Consider the following 21,125-nt stretch of genomic DNA (forward strand, 5'->3'; position numbering starts at 1 on the left):
AGAATAAAATCATTGTACCATTGTACTAGCCCAATACTTGACAAATACAAGGGCATCTTTAGTTTGCCATAGCAAACTTTGAGTATTAAAGCTTTTTAATTGTTTGACTAGAGACAATTTTTTCTTTGGGTTGACGGAAGAAAACACAGCTGGCATGAGGATGTATTTGGTTGCATTGCCTCCCATGAATTAAAATGTAGCTGGAAGTACCAGCACTTGGAAGGTGGAGGCAGGAGAATCAAAAGTTCAAGGTCATCCTACATTGCCAGGTTGAGGCCAGACTATGCTATATGAGACCCTGTTTGGGTGGGGGGAAAGAAGATGATTCCTATCCATGTCACATTTCTAAGATTGTTAGCTGGAGAATGTTGTGTGCATACCTTATTAGCAATAGTTTCCCATTCTCTAAGTAAACAATCTATAATCCAGTTATGTATTGTAACAGTCTTAATCAGTTTTCTAAATAATGTGTTATATGGTGATATTTGTTGTGGTGATTTGAATGTGCAGCTGACATTTGTTCTGCAAACACAGTCTGAACAAACTGACAATATATAGACCCTTGGAAGTGGGGTTCAGTTCAGTCTGGCCTTGAACTCTGGTCCTTCTACCTCTACCTCCCTGGTGCAGGGATTAAAGTAGTGTGCCACCATGCCCTCGGCTTTGGGGTTTTTTGTTTTGTTTTGTTATTTGGGGGGAGTGGATGATATGTATACCTTAAAACTTGTGTGGTTAAGTCCAGCATTTAGAGTGTAACAGCTGTGGAACCTTTTTTTTTTTTTAATATTTTAAAGATTTATTTATTTTATTTCACATGTATGCTCGTTTGCCTCCATATATGTCTGTGCACCGTGTATGCGCCTGGCGCCCACCCACCTAAGCTAGAAGAGGGTATTGGATACCCTAGAACTGGCATTACAGAGGATTGTCAGCCACCATATGGGTGCTGGGAACCAAACCTGGGTCCTCTGCAAGAGCAATAAATGCTCTTAACCACTGAGCCATCTCTCCAGCCCCAGCTGTGGAACTTTGGGCAATACGTTTCTTTTTGCTATCTTAGAATACTGTTCTCTGGTAGACTGTCTTCCATACTTGTCACTTGAGTTAAAGCAGTACTTACGTAATTATTTTGAGAATTACCACTAAGGGGGAGGCAGGGCTTCAATAAGGTAAACATAATTTTTATGTATTTCAGCCAGAATGTCTACTAATACACCCCAAACAGTCACTATTAGAGTCTATGCCATAGTAACCTTTCAAAATAATGTTACATTTCATCATTACAAGTTTTTGCTGAATCAAAGACAGTTCAGAACCATGTTTCATGTAATGATACATAATATATTATTAAAAGTAAATGTCTTGAGTTTTTTTCTATAAGTAACACTATTGTCATGATCTCTAAGTCTCATGACCTGATCATTGAAAGTAACAATGTGTTCAGGTGGATCCAAGCTAAATGGTCATAAACTCTAACAGAAAAACAGTCGAACTCTACCCCACATTGGTAAGAAAATAAAATGTTCATTACTATTAAACAGTCTTGATCTAAACTTATTCCAGCGTTTACCTCTGAGAGCCCTGAATCAAAGTTCTCCTGCCACAGACACACTGTTCTTGCTGAATGTGACCATTACCTTTGGCAGAGGTTTATAGATATGGAGACCGCGCTGGGCATGGGAAGGGTGGGATTTACTTTTACTTAACTCCAACTCAAAGCTTTCCCGTGTGCCAAGCACCTGATCGCTCTGGCAGTCGGGAAACTCCCACAGACAGCGACTTGCGTGGTCAAGGCAGAAGCATAAATGGACTGAGTAGTAGTAAAGGCAGACGACACCTTCACATCAGCAGCTGGCAGTGTGGTCCCCGCTGTACTGAATTCACAGGCCTGCTGCTTTTCTCGATAGAGGAATGAGAAGAGTACAATAACTCCCACCACAGTAGCTCTGCCTTTCTACGCTAAAGACTGGGCTTTGGCTGCCACCCAGCGGAGGTGCAGAAGTGTAACTTGAGAACACTGTCAGGAAGGCCCCTCCAGTCAGAATAGGGAATACACTGCCAATTCCTCATTTAGAAGGTACATTTGCAGGTCACTGCTGTTACCGGTATGTACATTTTTATATTGTTTAACATGTATGGAAGGCTCCCCTTTTGCTGAGGCCTGATCCAAACTAATGTGAGTTGCTTCCTGAGAACCAAAAGATTTTGAGTTGCAATTGAAAGTGTCGTAAAAAGAAAGTTGTATTCATTTCCTGTTTATCTAAAGTCCATATGAATGAGGGGAATAGAGTGATTGGTTGATCATTAAAATTGTGGATGTGACCCTGAATTCAATTACTGTATTTTTTTTCAATCAAATAACCAAGCTATATTTAAGTATTTTATAGTTCCATGTAAACTAATAATTGATAATGTTATATTTATTTTGACTTGGGTGGGAATTCTGTCATAATTCCCATACAGGTGACTTGCGTTCCTGCGATAGTCGGGTCACAGGCTTCTCCATGGAGGTTTCCCAAGATGGGAAGAACATCTGAGGCAACAGGAATTGGGGACTTTGGTGCTTTGGATTTCATAAAAATTAACTGGTAGATATTTTTACTGTGACTATTTTACCGCAGCCGAGACTTTTGTAATGGAAGACTTAATGAAGAAATGCATTTCCGTAGTATTTGACCTAGTGTGAGCCTGTAATCGTAGCCCTCGTCTATCCCTATAACTGCAGCACTGTTGTCTGTGGGGATGTGGTATGGGCCAGAAATAACAGGAGAACTCTAATTCTAAAACGTATTTCCTTGACCTTCAAAAGATAAACCAAGAAAAAAGTGACAAATAGGAAAAAAAATACACTATAGTATTTTCCTCCTTGGAGGTAGATTTTAACTGGTTACCTAATCCAGTCTCTTTAAGGATATGCTAAGGACGGTTTAAGAAGGCCACCCCAGCCGGGAAGCAGTGACACAAGCCTTTGATCCCAGCACTCGCCAGGCAGAGCCAGGCGGATCTCTGTGAGTTCAAGGCCAGCCTCGTCTACAGAGCGAGATCCAGGACAGGCTCCAAAGCTACAGAGAGAAACCCTGTCCCCCCACCAAAAAAAAAGAAAAGAAAGCCACCCCAACATACAAGAGGTCCAGTTCATAGTACAGAGGAAGTTTTGTCATGAAAATCCACTGGGGAGAAGGCAGCACAGGGTGCGGACTTGTGTCTTAAAACTTCGCTTATATTCACTTTATCTTAAAATTGTGGAAAGTGTGATACTCGTAAGTGATAACATTTTAAAGTCACCACTGGACTTTTTAATGTGTGTTTTGTGTCTACTGCTGTCTTTTTTGCGTCTATCCATCTCTGTTCCATAAGCATGAGGTACGGACATTGTGAATTACCACATATGTGCTGGGAATTGAACCTGGTTCCTCTAGAAAAGCAGTCGGTGTACTTAACCACTGAACCATCTCTTCAGCCCCACTTTTGAGCTTTTAATAGATCTTTGGTGGAAATGATCAATTGGATTTAAAACAGAATAAATAGACGTAATTTGAATCCTAGAAATGCCTTCCTTGGTAGTTTAAAACATTAACAAAATCCTGTCTTTGCACATTCTCTAATGTGGCATGAAAGAAGGGTGGTTTTATCATCCCCCACCATTTAGCAGGAAGTGTGGGAACAAATTCTTTGCCTGTGTTCTTATGCCTTAATCCCAAAACAAGTGAGCCAGAAAATGTAATCTTTTATCTATAGTGACAGTTACCTAATCCAATCTCTTTTAACAGTACATTAATCTTGTGTATATTAAATTCCAAAATAAAGAAAATTCAGCATCATATTACAGAAAGTAATTACCTGTTATAGATTAGTCTAAAGAGTCTTAGATTCTCTGTGCAAAACTATTAGATCCTGTCATACTATTTCTACTATAATTTTTATTCTTTAGTACTCGGTCTTTAGGTATCTGTGAAACAAGCCCAATAAGTTCATATAAGGAAATGACTTGGAATTTGTTTCTACTAATGACTAAGTGTGCTAAACAACCGTCTCCACAAACAACTTGCAATTTGTGTTGTAGAAAAGTTGTGTTATCAAGCTAGTTATCAAGGATTCCATTAAAATTATGTTAATAGCTTGCTGTAGGCTTGATTTGCTGTTGTCTGAAAAGCCTGAGTGCTAGACAGTGTTAGGTAGCACCGTGAAGTTCCGTAAGCCTGAGTATCCCACAGACACTGAGAATTCTGAAATCTTAAGAGAGTGCTGGGCCATTAGCTTTGTCCTTGGCTTGCCACCACTGCCAGCCTTGGATTAACTACGTGTCTTCAAACTCCAGCTTTGTGATTTCCAGTTATGACTTAGAGTAGATGGCTTGTCTTGCTCCTGCAAATGTAGCCAACATAGTTTTCCATCGAACAGTTTGGGCCTGAAATAATAACTAGGCTTCAAGGTGATTGTTTGCCTGTTAGCCAGATTAATCACATGAGCTTTTCATATAGCTTGAAGTTAGAAATGTTGTAGGCTCATGTATATAACTTGAAAAGCCTATAATACAGTTGGTCTTTCAAATTCATGTGTTTTTTGTTGTTTGCTTTACTTTTTGAGATGAAGTCTATGTAGCAAGTAGCCCTGGCTGTCCTGGAATTCTCCATGTAGACTAGGCTGGCTTTGAACACAGATCTGCCTGCCAAGTGGTGGGATGGATTAAAGGTGTGCATCACCATGCTTGGCTTATCCATGGGTTTCAAATCCAGGATTCAACCAGTCAGATAAATATTTGGGGGGGGGGGGCGGGGGGGAGTGTGTTTGGTGTTTGCTGGGTGGTGGTGGTGCACGCCTTTAATCCCAGCACTTAGGAGGCAGAGGCAGATGGATTTCTGTGAGTTCGAGGCCAGCTGGTCTACAGAGCAAGTTCCAGGACAGCCAGAGAAACCCTGTCTCAAGAAACCAAAAAGAAAAATGTTCATCCTAAATATACACAGACTTCCTTGTCATTATTTCATACATGTCGTTGCTATAATAATGGATACAATCTGGAGTTGACAGAAGTATAAGGAAGGGAATACACTTGCTGTACCGTTCTGTATAGGATGGGCTGTTTGGTCTCTACCAGGAGTCCTGGGACCAATCCTCTAAACTGCTAAGTTTATAAGAAACTGATTTTAAGCCATCCATAGACTGTTTGAGTAGGGGTTGTTTGCTCCCTAAGCAGAGGTTACACCTCTTGGCTGCAGTGTGCTAACATAACAGCATTTCATTGTGGTTGCAGCTGCGATCTTCTCCACTGTTACTGAGGGGGAAATCCTCAGCCAGCCTGGGGATCTGAGACTAGAGTGGGCTTCCACAGTAAGCCTGAAAAGCAATAGAAGATGTTTTCTTAATGAAGCATGCTTTTCCCAGGAGAACTTGGTGTGCACAACGCCCACCAACAGTATGTAAGTAGTTATGTGTTACAGGAAAACTGCACATGCATCATGAGAATCAGTGAGTCCCTCCTAAGATTAAAAAAGAGTAATGGCCGGGCGGTGGTGGCGCACGCCTTTAATCCCAGCACTTGGGAGGCAGAGCCAGGCGGATCTCTGTGAGTTCGAGGCCAGCCTGGACTACCAAGTGAGTTCCAGGAAAGGTGCAAAGCTACACAGAGAAACCCTGTCTCGAAAAACAAAAAAAGAGTAATGATGTATGGAAAAAATTAACTTTATTCCCAGCTTCTTGGTAGTTACATACAGAATAAAGTAGTAGTTCTTTTTTTTTTTTTTTTAAAGATACAAAGGCCAAAATTTAAGTTCAGTGATACCAGTCTAGTTTCTTGCCTTAAGTACAGAATCTTTGTCCTTCAACCATAGACCATATGGAGCAATACTAAGTGTTTTGTCTAAGGTTAAGTAGTTGTTGATGCCAAGTAAGAAAAGCTGTATTCTCCACCCACCACCTTTTATTCCCATTCAATTTCAGGGTTTATTGGTTTGTTTGGGTAGTGGGGGTTAAGTGGTTTGGTGGTAGATTGTTGAGTTTTTTTGTTTCATTTTAGATAACCAGGCTGGCCTCAAACTTGCTTTTATAGCTAAGGATGACCTTGAACTCCTGCCCCCTCGACCTCCAATATGCTGGGACACTCAGTAACAGTGAAGATCAAATATTTTTCCTTTGGTAGCCATAGTATTGTGGGTCCTCATTTAATTTGCTATGGGAGAAAAAAGAAAGAAAAAGAAATTAGTTTGTAAGTCTTTGTCCTTAAATTGTATAATTTACATGGAATTAAGATCCATCATTTACCCTTGTTTATGAAATGACAATGCTGCTTTTATAATGTAAAGTTGGTGTTATACAGACATGATCTAAAAAAATTCACACCATAAACATTCTGTTTATTTTCTTGGTTTTTGTTTGTTATTGAGGCAGGATCTCTTGATGTCATCTTGGCTGGCTTTGAACTCACATCACCTGCCTCTGCGTCCTGAGTGATGGAATTAAAGGCATGCGTCACCATGTCTGGCACTACAAACATTCTTTAATGATTGAATTTAAGTTTATTGACTCAACACTACCTTTAAGCTAGTGAGCAAGTTGGTTTATCCAGACAGATGACTGTTATGCTGTTTTCTTGTTTTTGAAAAGATGTGCATATGATCACAGCAGTGAGGTGGGTATGTATATATGTGTATGCATTTAATTATCCTGAAGACATACCAGCACTCAGTGGCCAGGGTGTGTTCACATGTATGTATTGCACCATGTTAACATTCTACCGTGTCCCAATGCGGAGTTCTTCAGTCACGCCCCAGCAACAGGAAAAGGCTTGGCACTGTAGTGAGTCGGACATCCGTAGGGAACATCAAATGATCTGTTAGATTCCTTCAGTCTTATTTGTAAAACTCCTTTTTAAATTGGGAGCCACTTGTGGTAGCTCGTACCTAATAACCCCAGCACTTGGAAGGCTGAGGCAGGAAAGTCATCACAAATGTAGGGAATGGAAAATTAGCATAAAACTTGGTGTTTTTTACATTGATGTAAAAATTTGCCCAACTTGTACCCTAGTAAAAAGTGTGTGGTAATCCTATGTAATACTGAAAGGAAACACATGAGTTATTTTGTCCACTTAAGCATTCAGTGATGGGGCAACTGCAAATGACTTCTATTAACATTTTGCTGTAAGGTAGAAAAGCCCCCAGATCCTCCTTTCATGTACCTGACTCCTTTCTCAGTGATAGCCAAATCTCGATTGGTGTCTGTGCTCCACACTGGAAGCTACTGTAGTTGGTTTTGCTCTTTTGGGGGGCCTACCACCCAGCTCCCAAATAAATCACACACGGGGGCTTATTCTTAATTATAAATGCCCTTGGCTTGTTGCTAGCCAGCTTTTCTTAACTTTCAGTTATCCCGTCTACCTTTTTTGCCTCAGGGCTTTTACCTTTCTCTTACTTCTGTATATCTTACTTTTACTCTTACTCTGTGCCTGGGTGGCTGGCCCCTGGCATCCTCTTCTCCTTGTTTTCTTGCTCTTTCTTTCCTTCCTCCCAGATTTCTCCTATTTATTCTCTGTCTGCCAACCCTGCCTATCCTTTCTCCTGCGTCGTTATTGGCCATTCAGCTCTTTATTAGACCATCAGGTGTTTTAGACAGGCACAGTAACACAGCTTCACAGAGTTAAATGCAACATAAAAGAATGCAACACATCTTTTCATCATTAAATGTTCCACAGCCATAAACAATGTAACACATCTGAAAATAATATTCTACAGCCACAGTTCCAAGTTCTCAGGGACTTGAGCAGAGAGGTATGTTAAGGAGCCTGTGCCCTGACTTTATCCACAGCCTCCAGAGAAGCCTAAATACAGAGCTCAGGGCCATTTCATTTCATAGGCCAAAATACTGCCTGCCTTCATAATCTTTAATGTTAAGTAGACCAATCATGGAAGATAAGAAAAATTTAAAGGGATAAAAGCCAGTCCTTTGCAGCAGAACTCATTAGTTTGAGGTGGTGAAGACATTAGAGGCCATCAGGCCCTATGAATGGGTCCCTTCCCTAGTGAGTGCCATGGTGGTCTGGTAAGGTGTTTGCTCAGGCAGGCTTCATTTTAGATAGATGGGCTTAATGCTGCTCTGGAGCTTTCCAGGTGCAGTGGGACTGGAGGTCAGTTTTCTTGTGGCAAGTGGAGATCACAGGCTGCACCCTCCACAGCTGGACCAGGGAAGCTGCGCTGAAGCTTTAACCACTCACTGTGGGTGTTGGGGAAAGAAGCTAGTCTGTTGCATCCAAGCCATGTGATCCTAAAGGCTCTGCAGTGATGTTTGAACCCAGCCCCATTTGTTAAACAGTAGCTTTTACATGAAAATATATGAAGTGAATTCTTAGTTAACTTCACCTTTATTGCTGCTCAAAACTACATGTGAGAGACTGGAAACCTAGAATTTCAATCAGGACCCTCTAATGAGATTTCATTGCCTGCTTAAGTAAAGGCTACCTATATCCCAAACTTCTCTTGGGTCAAAAAGTGGTGGCTGAGGAGCTAAAAGGTGGCTCAGCAGATACGTTACTATTCTGAGTTCACTTCTCAGCTAGCACCCATGTTGGACATCTCCCAAACTCCTGTAACTCCAGGGGATCTGCACCCGTTCACATATATATCCACACATATGCATACACATAATTAAAAAATCGTTTTTAAGCGGTTAATTGTAAGAAAATCAAGAGCTTCCTGAGTCACTTACCTGCAAGGCACGTCCTTTGGTCTCAATGGGGAGAGTAAATGCAGAAATGGCGCACACAACACAGACAGATGAGAAAAGACATAGGGCTCCCAGGAAGGAGGCACTCATTAGGACCTGTAGGTCAAAACAATCACTTCATTCACCATGCCCCAGTCACTTCAACTATTACTTTATGTCAAAGGATTTGCATTACCCAATACATGTATAAATGGTCATTTGTAGCCTGTTCTATACATTGTGCTTTTGGAACATTGGTTTAATTAGACCAAGCTGGTAGAGGCATCTTGAGTGGCTGGCATTAATGAACACTGGACAGCTTCAATCTCATTGCACCTACCTACATCTGGCCAGACAGGAGAGCTTCCTGTTCTCCTGGCCACTCTTATACTAATTCAGCCTACTTAACTCCTAACCTCCACTTCTGTCAGGACAAAACAGTAGAACTTTTCTTTTCACAAGAGAGATAATCTCCAGAGTCTGAAAAGATTGCTAATTCATCTTATCTCTATTCTGTTTTGTGTGACTGTCAGAACTTTCTTTTGTTGTTTGAGACAGGGTTTCTCTGTAGCCTGGCTGTCCTGGAACTCACTCTGTAGACCAGACTGGCCTCAAACGCAGAGATCTGCTTGCCTCTGCCTCTCAAATGCCGGGATTAAAGGCACACACCACCACATCCAGCTGACTGTCAAAACTTTGGTGTCTTTTTCCATATAAAAAAGGCTTTCTGGGCCGGGCGGTGGTGGCGCACGCCTTTAATCCCAGCACTTGGGAGGCAGAGGCAGGAGGATCTTTGTGAGTTCGAGGCCAGCCTGGGCTACAGAGCGAGATCCAGGACAGGCACCAAAACTACACAGAGAAACCCTGTCTCGAAAAACCAAAAAAAAAAAAAAAAAAAAGGCTTTCTGTCAGTCTACATACATCTTTTGGCTGGATCTTTTCACTTTGCTGCTGAATAACTAAAGACTCCATGTACCTGTTTCTCCAGGCTAGTGCCCAAAGTTGTCAGATAGTCAAGGACTGGATAGTTATCAGCTAATTTTAACAGGATAGTTGCCTACACAGTGAAAAAGGAACAAGGCAGCCTGTTAGAATCAGACTCTATACAATTTAGGAAATCTGGAAATACCTAGTCTAGTCCAACCCAGTCATTTTACAGATAAGCTTTCCCTGACTCATCGCAAGAACTATAGCCTCAAAGTCTCAGGCCTCTGGGAATCAGAGCCTAGTGATAAGACCACCACCATGTATGTTCCTTTAAGACACCAAACTCAGAAACCCAACTCCAGTATATAAAGTCTACTGCCTTCCAAACTGGCAAGTGACTCCACATATGTCAACAGAACCCAACAGATTAACATCTCTAACTACTCGGAGTTGACCTAGCAAATGATAGCTAATATTCTGATTTGGGAAGGTTCTGGGTTTGGGGTGGTGCAGTCTCACACAGCTCAGGCTGGCCTTGAACTCAGTTCTTCTCTGCCTCCAAATGCTAGTTACCTAGCCCTCAGTTCTTTGATTTTCATCACCAAAGTAAAACTTTCTGAAGCAGGAGGCTAGGGAAACAGAAAAGGAACAGAAACCAAGAGACTAGGTAGCCTGCACAGTGCGTGATGAGATCAATAATAGTACATGTCTAGAATTTACCACTTTGGTTACTGTATATCAGAATTCTCACTGCCGCCAGAATGGATTCTAATTATCCCTACCCTTATTTTTATTTTTATTTTTTGCACCTATTTCAGAGTACTGAGTTGGACAAGACCCTAAAGAGTTGAGTTTAAATTACATAACTATTCCAGCAACTGTCTAGTCTTTGCTTCCCTAGAGAGAGGCAGGGCTCTTCTTCATAGCAATCCGGTGTATAGCTGTCACTGCACATTCTTACACAACCTTAGCTAGCTTAAGTAATTTTCTGTTATTTGTAAGCAAGAAGTCTATGGAGTATTATAGAAGTCATCTGGGGACCTGGGGATGTAGCTCGGTGTTAGAGCCCATGCTTAGCATGTATGAGCCCTGAGTACAGTCAGCATCATTTAAAAAAAAAAGTTAAGAGCCAGGAGGTGGTGGTGCACACCTTTAATCCCAGCACTCGGGAGGCAGAGCCAGGCAGATCTCTGTGAGTTCGAGGCCAGCCTAGTCTACAGCGTGAGATCCAGGGCAGGCACCAAAACTACACAGAGAAACCCTGTCTCAAAAAACAAGAATGAATGAATTAGTTAATTAATTAATTAAATAGATGGAAAAAAGTTAAAATGCATAGTTCCAGTTCAGTCCACACTGACTAAGCCGAAAGAAAAGAGATCTCCACTTCTAAAAGAGTTACAAAAACTAAGGACATAGCTTGTCTAGCTTGTAGGAGGCCCTAGGTATAATCAGCACAAAAAACCCTAAAAACTAAAAGGCAGGGCTGGGGTTTTTGGGAGAGCATTTACCTAGTATGAACATGGACTAGGGTTCAACTCATCAGGGAGGAGAAACACTTAAGAAGCAGAACCTAGAGCAAAGACAAGAAGAAGCTTTATATGAAAAGGGTCTGTCAAGACAAGTCATAGGTTAATAGACAAGATGGAGGAGCTCAAACACCCAGCTGAGTGGAGGAATAACACATGACTGGAAACTTTCATGTATCCATTTCTCATTCTAAGATTTATTTTCCACTTACATGCATGCATGTGCATGAGATGCCCATTAAGGCCAGAGGGGGTATCAGATCCCTTGGAGCTGGAGTAAGAGGCAGTTCTGAGAGACCTGATGTGGATGGTAAGGACTGAACTCTGGTCCTCTGGAAGACCAACAGGAGCCCCTAACTGCTGAGTCCACTATCCCTTTCTTAATAGAATGACTAGAGGAATCACAACTTGAAGACACTATTAAATCAACAGAAAGCCTATCCTCTTTCAAGTGTTCATCAAATGCTAACGGGGATTAACCTCACATCCTTGGTTGGCTATAATAAAGTAAATTTCAATAGGTTTAAAACAGCTGAAATCATTGTTTTCTAACTAAAATGGCATCAAGTTATAAATAAAAACAGTAGCAAAAATCTCCATTTCTAAGCTATCAAAATCTCAAAATAATCTAAACTGAATATAATGGAAATACAGCATTAAATTTATGAGAAACAGCTAACAGTGTAAAAAAATATTTAAGAATAAATAAAACATGAAGGGGCTGGGGATAGAGCTCAGTAGACTGCAGCCCACCTGCACCAAGCATTGGCTAACTAGTTCATGGTGGTCTGCACTTGTAATCTTAGTGCTAGGCAGGTCATCCATCCTTAGATACATAACATGGAGGAGAACATAGCCTACATAAATCCTAGGCTCAAAATTAAACAAGCATGAAAAAAAATAGAAAAATGCATACTCAGACATTAATTAAACAAACAGCACATGAATGAGTTTTAGTTCTTAAAGTCTTACATAATTCTCACCAAGGTAATTTGTAATTCTAATGGAAATAAAAATTCCCAGTAGGAACATGCAATCAAATTGGAAAAGAAAATGCTTTTTAAATGAATTTGAAAGAATTAACATGTAAGAAACAGGAAACCTGAAAACTGTCAGGGAGCCCGAGGGAAGTTATTAGCCTCAGGTATTAAACAGGAGGTTAGAGAGCAGAGCAATACAGTGGTGAATCACAAAATATCAGTGAGTACCTGCGGAGGATTTTATAGCAGGGACTAATAAGTCGGTTGGGAGTGTGCTAGTGGTCAACAGCACACTCCCAAGAGTAGAGAGGCAGCCTCTCTACTCTTGAGCTACATCCCCAATCTTTTTGTGGCTTCTGAAAGCTAGATTCTTACCTCAGGCCTTAAACGTAAAGTAGAAATCAAAGTGTAAGAAGCAAATGAATGTAGCTGGGCATTGTGCGTACTTTTAATCCAGCACTTGGGAGGCAGAGATAGGGGACTCTCCGTGAGTTTGAGTCTAGTCTACATAAGAGAGTTCCAGGACAGCCAGGACTACATAGAAAGACCTTGTCATTTTAAAAAAAAAAAAAAAAATGTATCATGGAAAGATACTTAAACATGACAAAACCATCATTTAACCATAGGTTAAAATAATTGTTTCATTGACTACATAAACATTTAAAAGTTCATATGCCCAAAAGTTTTGATGGTAAAATTAAAAGGCAAACTGTAAAATTACCTGTATTGTTGGGGCTGGAGATATGGTTAGAACAATAATTTACCACTTTGTTTGGTTTGGTTTGGTTTGGTTTTTCAAGACAGGGTTTCTCTGTATAGTTTTGGTGCCTGTCCTAGATCTCACTCTGTAGACCAGGCTGGCCTCGAACTCAGAGATCTGCCTGGTCTGCCTCCTGAGTGCTGGGACTAAAGGCGTGCGCCACCACCGCCCAGCCTAGTTTACCACACTTGCAGAGAACCTAGCCAGCCAGTAGTGGTGCGTGCTTTTATTCCCAACACTCGGGAGGCAGAAGCAGTTCAAGCCAGCCAGGGCTCTTATACAGAGAAACCCTGTCTTTTTTTTTTTTTTTGGGGGGGGGGGTGGTAATAGCAGAGAACCTGAGTTCAATTCCCAGCACCCATGTCAGGCAGTTCACAGTTGCCCATAGCTCCAGCTCCAGAGAGATACAACATGCACCCATGTACACATACCCCAATACAGATATATGTGCATACATATAATTTAAAATATAATAAAAAGTACATCTTTTGTTTTGCAATGATAAAACAGAGTTCTACCATGACAAGATCAATGCCCTTCCAGAAAGAGGAGAGAGACATCAGATGTCCCATGATGGGAGACACCTACAAGCCAGGAAGAGAGCTCTGACTAGAACCTAAAATAATGTCTGTTTATTCCCATACAGCCCATGGTGTCTCGTTTACACCAGCTGAATAGTGAAGCAACTGATAAAAACTGTAGGGAAGGATTGGGGGGGATGTCTGAAGTTTAATTAGAAATGCTGGAATTAAGATTCTTTTGAGACAGTCCAATGGAAATGCTGAGAAGGTAATTAGATGAATCTGGAGCTCAGAAGATGCAGAGATGAAATTTTAGGAGTCATGAATTTAAGCATGGCAGCACAGCTGTAATCCTAGCATTTAGGATTAGAAGCAGGAGAGTTGGGATTTCAAGGTCATCCTCTGCGACACAGGGCACTTGAGGCCAATCTGGACTACATGCAACCCTGCCTATCTCAAGGTAGGTGGGGCGGAGTGGAGAGTAGCAAAGCCCGATACCACCAAACCTAAATTCAAGCCCTATGATGGATCCACATGATGGAAAGACTGACATCCTTATACATCATGGCATATCCATGCACATATACACACAAATTTAAAGCTGGAGAGAGATCTCAGAGGTTAGGACTGGCTGCTCTTCCAGAAGACCTGGGTTCAGTTTCTAGCACACACATGGTGACTCACAACTGTCCATGTCTTAGCACACACACGGTGACTCACAATTGTCCATATCTTAGCACACACACGGTGACTCACACCATCCATAACTCCAGTTCCAGGGGAGCCAATGCCTCTCTGGACTCAGACACTGCAGTCACGGTGCACAAACATAGACACAGACAGGCAAAACACCCATACACGTAAGGGGTTTTTTTTAATTAAAAAATAAAAATTTAAAGCAAAACTGGTGGCACCTCCCCTTAAAAAAAAAAGGTCATGGGCAGAGAGTTGGTAATTTAAACGGCAAAGGTGATGGTATGTAAGCACAGGATGAGAAGGAAAGATCAGTGTCTAATACTAAGCAGTAAGAAATTTCCAGGGTTGGGGATTTAGCTCAGTGGTAGAGCACTTGCCTAGCAAGCACAAGGCCCTGGGTTCGGTCCTCAGCTCCAGAAAATAAAATAATTAAAAAAAAATCCAACAAGTAAAGGAAGAAGAATAAAGATAAGTCTTAAAGCAACTGAGATGAACCCACCAGGGCCTTAGGAGGAAGAATAAGAAGGTAGGATGATAGAAGCTACCAGAAAGGAGCAAACTCCTTAATATGGCTGGCAGCTCAAGTAACCTTTGAATTTCGAGCTCTGAGCAGGGCTAGAGGAGGGGTGGCTGGTGAGTCAGTGGAGGGAGGGGGCAAGGAAGAAACTCCTCTTACAAGTCTACTGGAGAGTCCAGAGGACTGTGTACAGTCTGTGCTGGGATCCGAAACACATTCAAATGCTGACTGGATGCAGCAGTCACAGAAGGATGCGATAACAAACCCGAGAACTCGGAGGCTTGAGCAACCACTGCAGAACAAGGTCAGTCAGCTGGCTTCTTGAGAACGGTAAGTTAAAGACAAGAGCCAGGGCTTGGGGAGACGGCTTGGAGTAAAGCACTTCAGCTCCCCAGTACCCATGTTAATGCCCAGCAAGCCAGGCCACTGGCAGATTCAACAAGAGACCCCCTGCTTGAGAGAATAAGGATAATAAAGGCACTTGATGTCAATCTCTGGCCTACACGTTCACCACATGTATGTGCTTCTGCTTACACATATGCATACACATGAGCAGGTATTCAAACAAGTTAAAATGGAAGTTAAGTAAGTCTCAAGAGAAAAGCATAAGATGTCTGTGTGTGAACTTCAGGAGCTATTGAAGAAAACAGTTCTAGTAAAGGAGCACAAATGGACAAGGAACAAATGGACACACAAACTTAATTCTTAGGAAGGTAGAGACATTTTTTAAAAGGTAACTCTAACCAATAGCTTTAACAAACCATCAAAATCTTTGTGGTGAGATATATGTGTATATTTGTGTGCATGTATCAATGGTAGAGTTTGCCTGGCATATATGAGATCCTGTGTTCAATCCGTAGTACCAAGTCAAAAAGATTAAAAAAATCAATCTTAGGATTTGGGCAAACACAGGAGGCAGAATGTAAACAAATAATTCTTGTGTCTAACTAAGAACGAAGGAGAGGTGTTTTAAACAGCACTATCATCAAAGTAACAGAAATGTAATTGGCAACAAAACAGGCTAGCTGAGGACTGAAATAATGAGTTAGCAATGCACCAAGCAGCAGGAGACATGAGCAGACAGGCATCTCTAATTCCTCAGCAAAAGACAGATTGTTTGGTAGTGTTGGGACAACCAGCCCGCCATTTGAAAAAATCACAGAGCTCTTTGCTGCTTGAGACCTCAATGAAGAAATTCCAGTAGACTTGAAGAGGGCAGGCATCTCAGGGATTTCTAGTCGGAATCTGGGCTGCGTTTTTATAAAAGTAGTTTAGGTTGGCGAGATAGCATAGTGGTTAAGAGCACTATGAGAACCTGGGTTTGGATTCCCCAGAACCCACGTAAAAAGCTGGGAATGGTCAGCATACCTGTATTCTCAGTGCTGGAAGAGGTGGAGATTGGAGCATCACTGGGCTTCTTGGTTGCTAGCCTAGCCAACAGCTGGAGGTAAATCCAAGTTACCAGTGGGACTACATCAAAGGAATAAGACAATAGAGGACACCTGACATCTTTCTCTGGCCTCTGTCTGCACATATGGTGCGCACACACAACAAAAGTTTGTTAAACGACATGATTTGGACATTTGTACATTACAACTAACAGGAGGTTTATATCCACCTACACCAAAATAAGGCCATGGAGAACCTAGAGCGGCAGAGAAGCATGGGTTTCACCACCTTAGTCACAGAGTCTAGCAAATGAAGCCCTTCCTGTGCTGGGCAGAAACACTCTGCCATATTCTGTCACTGGCAATTTTCTGTTTCTGGAACACACCAATCTCTGTCCCACCTCATGATCCTGTAGCAATTGTTATCCTACTTAAAAGGCTCTTTCTCTTTACACAGATGTCAACTTACACTTTAGATCTCAATTTCAATGTCACTTGCCAGAGAGAATTTGTTTTCAAAGCTTGTCACCTCTTTACTCATACTGTTTCCAAAGCACTCATAAATTATATTACTTGCATATTTACAAATTACCCAATTTCGATGTAAATTTCTTGAGGGAGGAACCTTACAGTGGTGTGCTGCCAAATATTTAACAGCAGGTTCTCAAGACACCAAAAGTCCTAAACCATTGGGGTTGTAAACACTCCCCATGGCTAACTTTAAATGACAGCATATTAAGAAGCTGTAGAATTTCCTGAAAATATAAGAGCCAGCTTTCCCTAGTCAGCACAAGTTGGCTCTAGCCTACTACTAGAACCTTGTCCAGTTTATTTGCTGCTACAAAAATTGAAACAGGACTGCCAGCATTTCATTGTCTCCCCCAAGAGCTTATTCACTGGGAGCTTGGTCTTTGTTCAGGTGACATTGAGAAGTGGGGTCTGGTGGAAGGACCTGAGGTCAGTTGGAGATGTGAGCTCAGGAGGGACTGGGGGACTCCAGCTTCTTGGCCTTCTGCACTTCCCATTTGCTAATGTAATCTCCCCCTCTGCTGCTCCCCACTCTGCACATGCTGACCATGAAGCTCTCATCAGAGGCTGAACTAATGGACACTTTTGATCTTGGACTTTCAACTTCCAAAGCTGAGCTAAACAAACCTTTATAAGTCCCCATTAAGTGTTAGCAGAGGGAGTAGAGAGATAGTAACATAGCAATCTAATGTGTTTGCTGTTCTTTCAGAGTACCATAGGTCAGTTCCCAGCACCCATGGTGATTGGCTTATAACTCCCTGTAACTCCAGCTCCAAGGGATCCAGTGCTCTCTTAAGACCCCCATGGACAACTGCACTCATATGCACATGTCCACCCATATAATTGAACTTGTCCACCAGCTTATCCTGGCGCATGCTCCCATACCATCCTGTGCCATCCCCACACCTCACCTAGGCCTAACTCTAGGTGAGTTCTCCAAGGTAGCCCATATTATCCCCTACACGCTCAGGCCTACCTGTGGGTATACAGCTTATGCACCAACTTTCCCTAGTGAATCTGCCCAGAATCAAGCCTGTCCACATTCCCAAGCCTAACTCTGGTCACACAGGTCCTGCCTTAGCCCAGCCTGAGGCAGGCTGGAATCACATATCAGATATACAACCAAGGAAGGAAGACCACATGCCCAAGTCACATCCCCAAAGCATGAACAATATGAATGGCCAAGACAGTATTCCCCAAACCCAAACTCTCCAATGAGAATTACCTAGATGAATCCCAGGATGCAAAATGTAAAAACAATTGTCACCATCAAAAACTTGAGAAGTTTAAAGAAGAAATGAATGAATAACTCAGTGAATTTAAAAGAGGTATCAATAAATGCCTGAGTAATGCTAAAGAAAATATGCCTGGCAAAATGAAATGAAACTCATAATTCAAGATTTGAAAACTGAATTCAGTAAGGAGAACTATTGAAAACTCAAGCTGGAATAAAGATAGAACTGAAAAACTCGGGAAGCAAACTACAAAACTTAAGGGAAGCCTAAAAACAATGAACCAAGTAGAAGACAGAATACCAGAATGTGAAGATAAGTTGGAGGAATTGAACCACACAAGCAAAGAATGGGGGGGGGGGGGGTTAAAACACGTGAAAGAAACATGCAGGAATTATGGGATACCATTCATTCATTAATTAATCCAAAATCCAAACCTTTGGGTTGTAGGCATAGATGAAGAAGAGTTGCAGATCAATGGCATAGACGGGATCTCCAATAAGATCATAGAAGAAATTCCCAACTCAAGGAATGGCACATGCATAAGAGATATAAAAAGCACACTGAACATCAAAAACCAGACCAGAAAAACTCCCCATGGTGTATTATAATTAAAACGGTAGATATACAGAACAAAGAGGGTGTTGAACGCCATAAGAGAAAAATCCCAAATGACATATAAAGACAACCCCAACAACAACAGTAGCTGATTCCTCAGTGGAAAATTTAAAAGCCAGAGGAGCCTGGATTTATGCACTTTAATTTCTAAAAGACCATGCATGCCAACCTAGATTACTATACCTATCAAAACCATCTACTATAGCTGAAGAAAGGAAAAGTTTCCATGATACAAACAAGCTAAAAGAATTATGTCTACCTAACCAGCCCTACACAGAATATTGACACAATACTTCAGACTGAAAAGAGGAATAAGCATAATCAAGAGACTATTAAAAGAAAGCAAATGAGGCGATAATTATTGAGACAAAATAGGACTAAGAACACAAACAGGAAAAAATATAATAAAATGACAGCAATCGACACACGCTTTTCAATAATCTTTAAGTATTAATGGCCTCAACTTACGAATCAAAAGACACAAAGTATTTGAATGGATTAAGAAATCCATCTTCAGGCTGGAGAGATGGCTTAGCAGCACTGGCTGCTCTTCCAGAGGTCCTGAGTTCAATTCCCAGCAACCACATGGTGGCTCATAACCATCCATAATGAAATCTGGCGCCCTCTTCTGGCCTGCAAGGACACATGTAGGCAGAACACTGTATACATAATAAATAAATAAATCTAAAAAAAAAAAAAGAAATGTTTTGTTTTGTTTTTAAAGAAATCCATCTTCAGCAGGGCAGTGGTGACATATGCCTTTGATCCAGCATTTGGGAGGCAGAGGCAGGCAGATCTCTGTGAGTTTGAGGCTAGCCTGGTCTACAAAACCATTCCAGGGCAGTTACACAGAGAAACACTATCTGGAAAAAACAAAATTAAAAATTAAAAAATTTCCATCTTCCTGTTATCTACAGGAAACTCATCATCTTACCTTCACTGACAGTCACAACCTTAAAGTGAAGGGATGAGAGAAAGTATCCCAAGCAGATGGGACCAGGAGACAAGCAGATGCCAGCAGATAGTCTACTATTCAACAGAATGGACTCCAATTAAAATTAATCATAAGATAAAGAAGGATGCATCCTTCTAATCAAGGGAACAATTAGCCAAGGATATATTACAATCTTAAGCATATTGGACTTTAAGACACAGATAAATTTCAACTCAATAATAGTGGGTGATTTCTATAAATCATTTTTTTCAATACAAAAGATGAATATACATCAAAATTAAAATAAATACATCAAATGAACCTAATATATGTACAGAATATTCTACCTAAATACCAAAGAATATCATTCTATTCAGCAGCCCATGAAAGCAACTCTAAAATAGAACACATCCTGGGAACACACACACAAAAAAAAATCTTAATTTCAGAAGAATTGAAATAATTCTATGCATCCTGTCTGACCACAATGCAATAAAGCTTAAAATCAGCAGAAAACAAATCCCCAGTAATTATATAAACTCATGAAGATTAAATCACACATTACTGAACAATGGATGGGCCAGAAAGGAAATTAAGACTGAAATTTAAAATTTCTAGGAGTTAAATAAAAATACAAACACAATACAACAAGCCCTCTGGGATATATTAAAAGCAGCCCCAAGGGAAACACCTAGCTCTAAGCACCTACATTAAAAAAACAAGGGCACAAATAACTAAATGATGCAACCCAAGCATTTGGAAGAGCAACAGATCCAATAGACAGCAATGAATAATAAAAACCAGAGCAGAACTAGAAATGAAGAAAACAATAGGAAGAATCAGCAAACCTAAGAGCTGGTTCCTTGAAAACATAACATGACAGACCCTTGGCCAACTAACCAAAAGACAGACATGACCCAAATTAGCATTATCAGTAATGAACAGGGAAACGTTACAACAGGCACACACAGAATCAGAATGTTACAAAGGAATACTTTAAAACCTATGGTCCATTAAGTTATAAAATCTAAAAGAAATGATAAATTTGTAAGTTCATCTAAACTCCCAAAGTTAAACAAGAGACCAACAAAAATAAACGCATAACAAATGAGATTGGAACAGTAATAAAAAGCCTTCCGTTTAAAAAAAAAATCCAGGGCCACATGAATTTACAGCAGAATTCTACTAGACTTTCAAAGATCTACAGCCTGTTTTTCTTAAACTATTCAAGAGAGGGGGGAAAGGGGGAGAGAGGGAAGGCTCACTCCTAAACTCTGTAAATCTAGTATTACTTTATTATCAAAAGCAGGTAAAGACACACACAAAAAGGAAAACTACAGGCCAATAATCTTCAGTGAACACCCATATAAAAATCTCAGTCAGATACTTGCAAACCAAACACAGGCATGTATCAAAAAGATCAAGCACCATGATAAGGTGGCTTTGCTGCAGAGATGCAGGATGGCTCAACGTAAGTCAGTAAGTGTAATAAATCATATAATTGGACTTAAAGACAAAAGTCATATGATCATCCCAACAGGTGCAGAAAAGGTATTTGACCAACTCCGACATGCGTTCATGATAAAAGTCCTAGAGAGAGGGGGACTGGAGGGAACACAGCTCAACATGATAGGTCTGTACACGACAACCCACAGCCAACATCATCCTTTTAAATGGAGAAAAACTCAAAGCAATTCCATTCAAATCAGGAATGAGACGAGGCTGTCCGCTATCCTTTGCCTTTTGGATACGTGCTTGAAGCACTAGCTGGAGCAGTAAGGAGAAGGAAATTAAAGAGACACAAGCA

The 21,125-nt window shown here is 41.0% G+C and overlaps 1 protein-coding gene across 1 annotated transcript in view; it reads right to left on the reverse strand.

Annotated features, from left to right (window-relative positions):
* Positions 1 to 6,063: 6,063 nt before the first annotated feature.
* The window catches only part of Svopl (SVOP like), a 54,503-nt gene continuing 39,441 nt past the window's right edge, over positions 6,064 to 21,125 (reverse strand). Inside the window, exons 14-15 of the mRNA XM_059256555.1 lie at positions 8,695 to 8,808; positions 6,064 to 6,166 (exon numbers count right to left, since the gene is read on the reverse strand). Of these exons, the coding sequence (XP_059112538.1) occupies positions 6,155 to 6,166; positions 8,695 to 8,808 (126 nt within the window). The 3' untranslated portion in view covers positions 6,064 to 6,154. The remainder of the gene's footprint in view (positions 6,167 to 8,694; positions 8,809 to 21,125) is intronic.

The sequence above is a fragment of the Peromyscus eremicus genome, chromosome 3 (genome assembly GCF_949786415.1).
Source record: "Peromyscus eremicus chromosome 3, PerEre_H2_v1, whole genome shotgun sequence".
NCBI lineage: Eukaryota > Metazoa > Chordata > Mammalia > Rodentia > Cricetidae > Peromyscus > Peromyscus eremicus.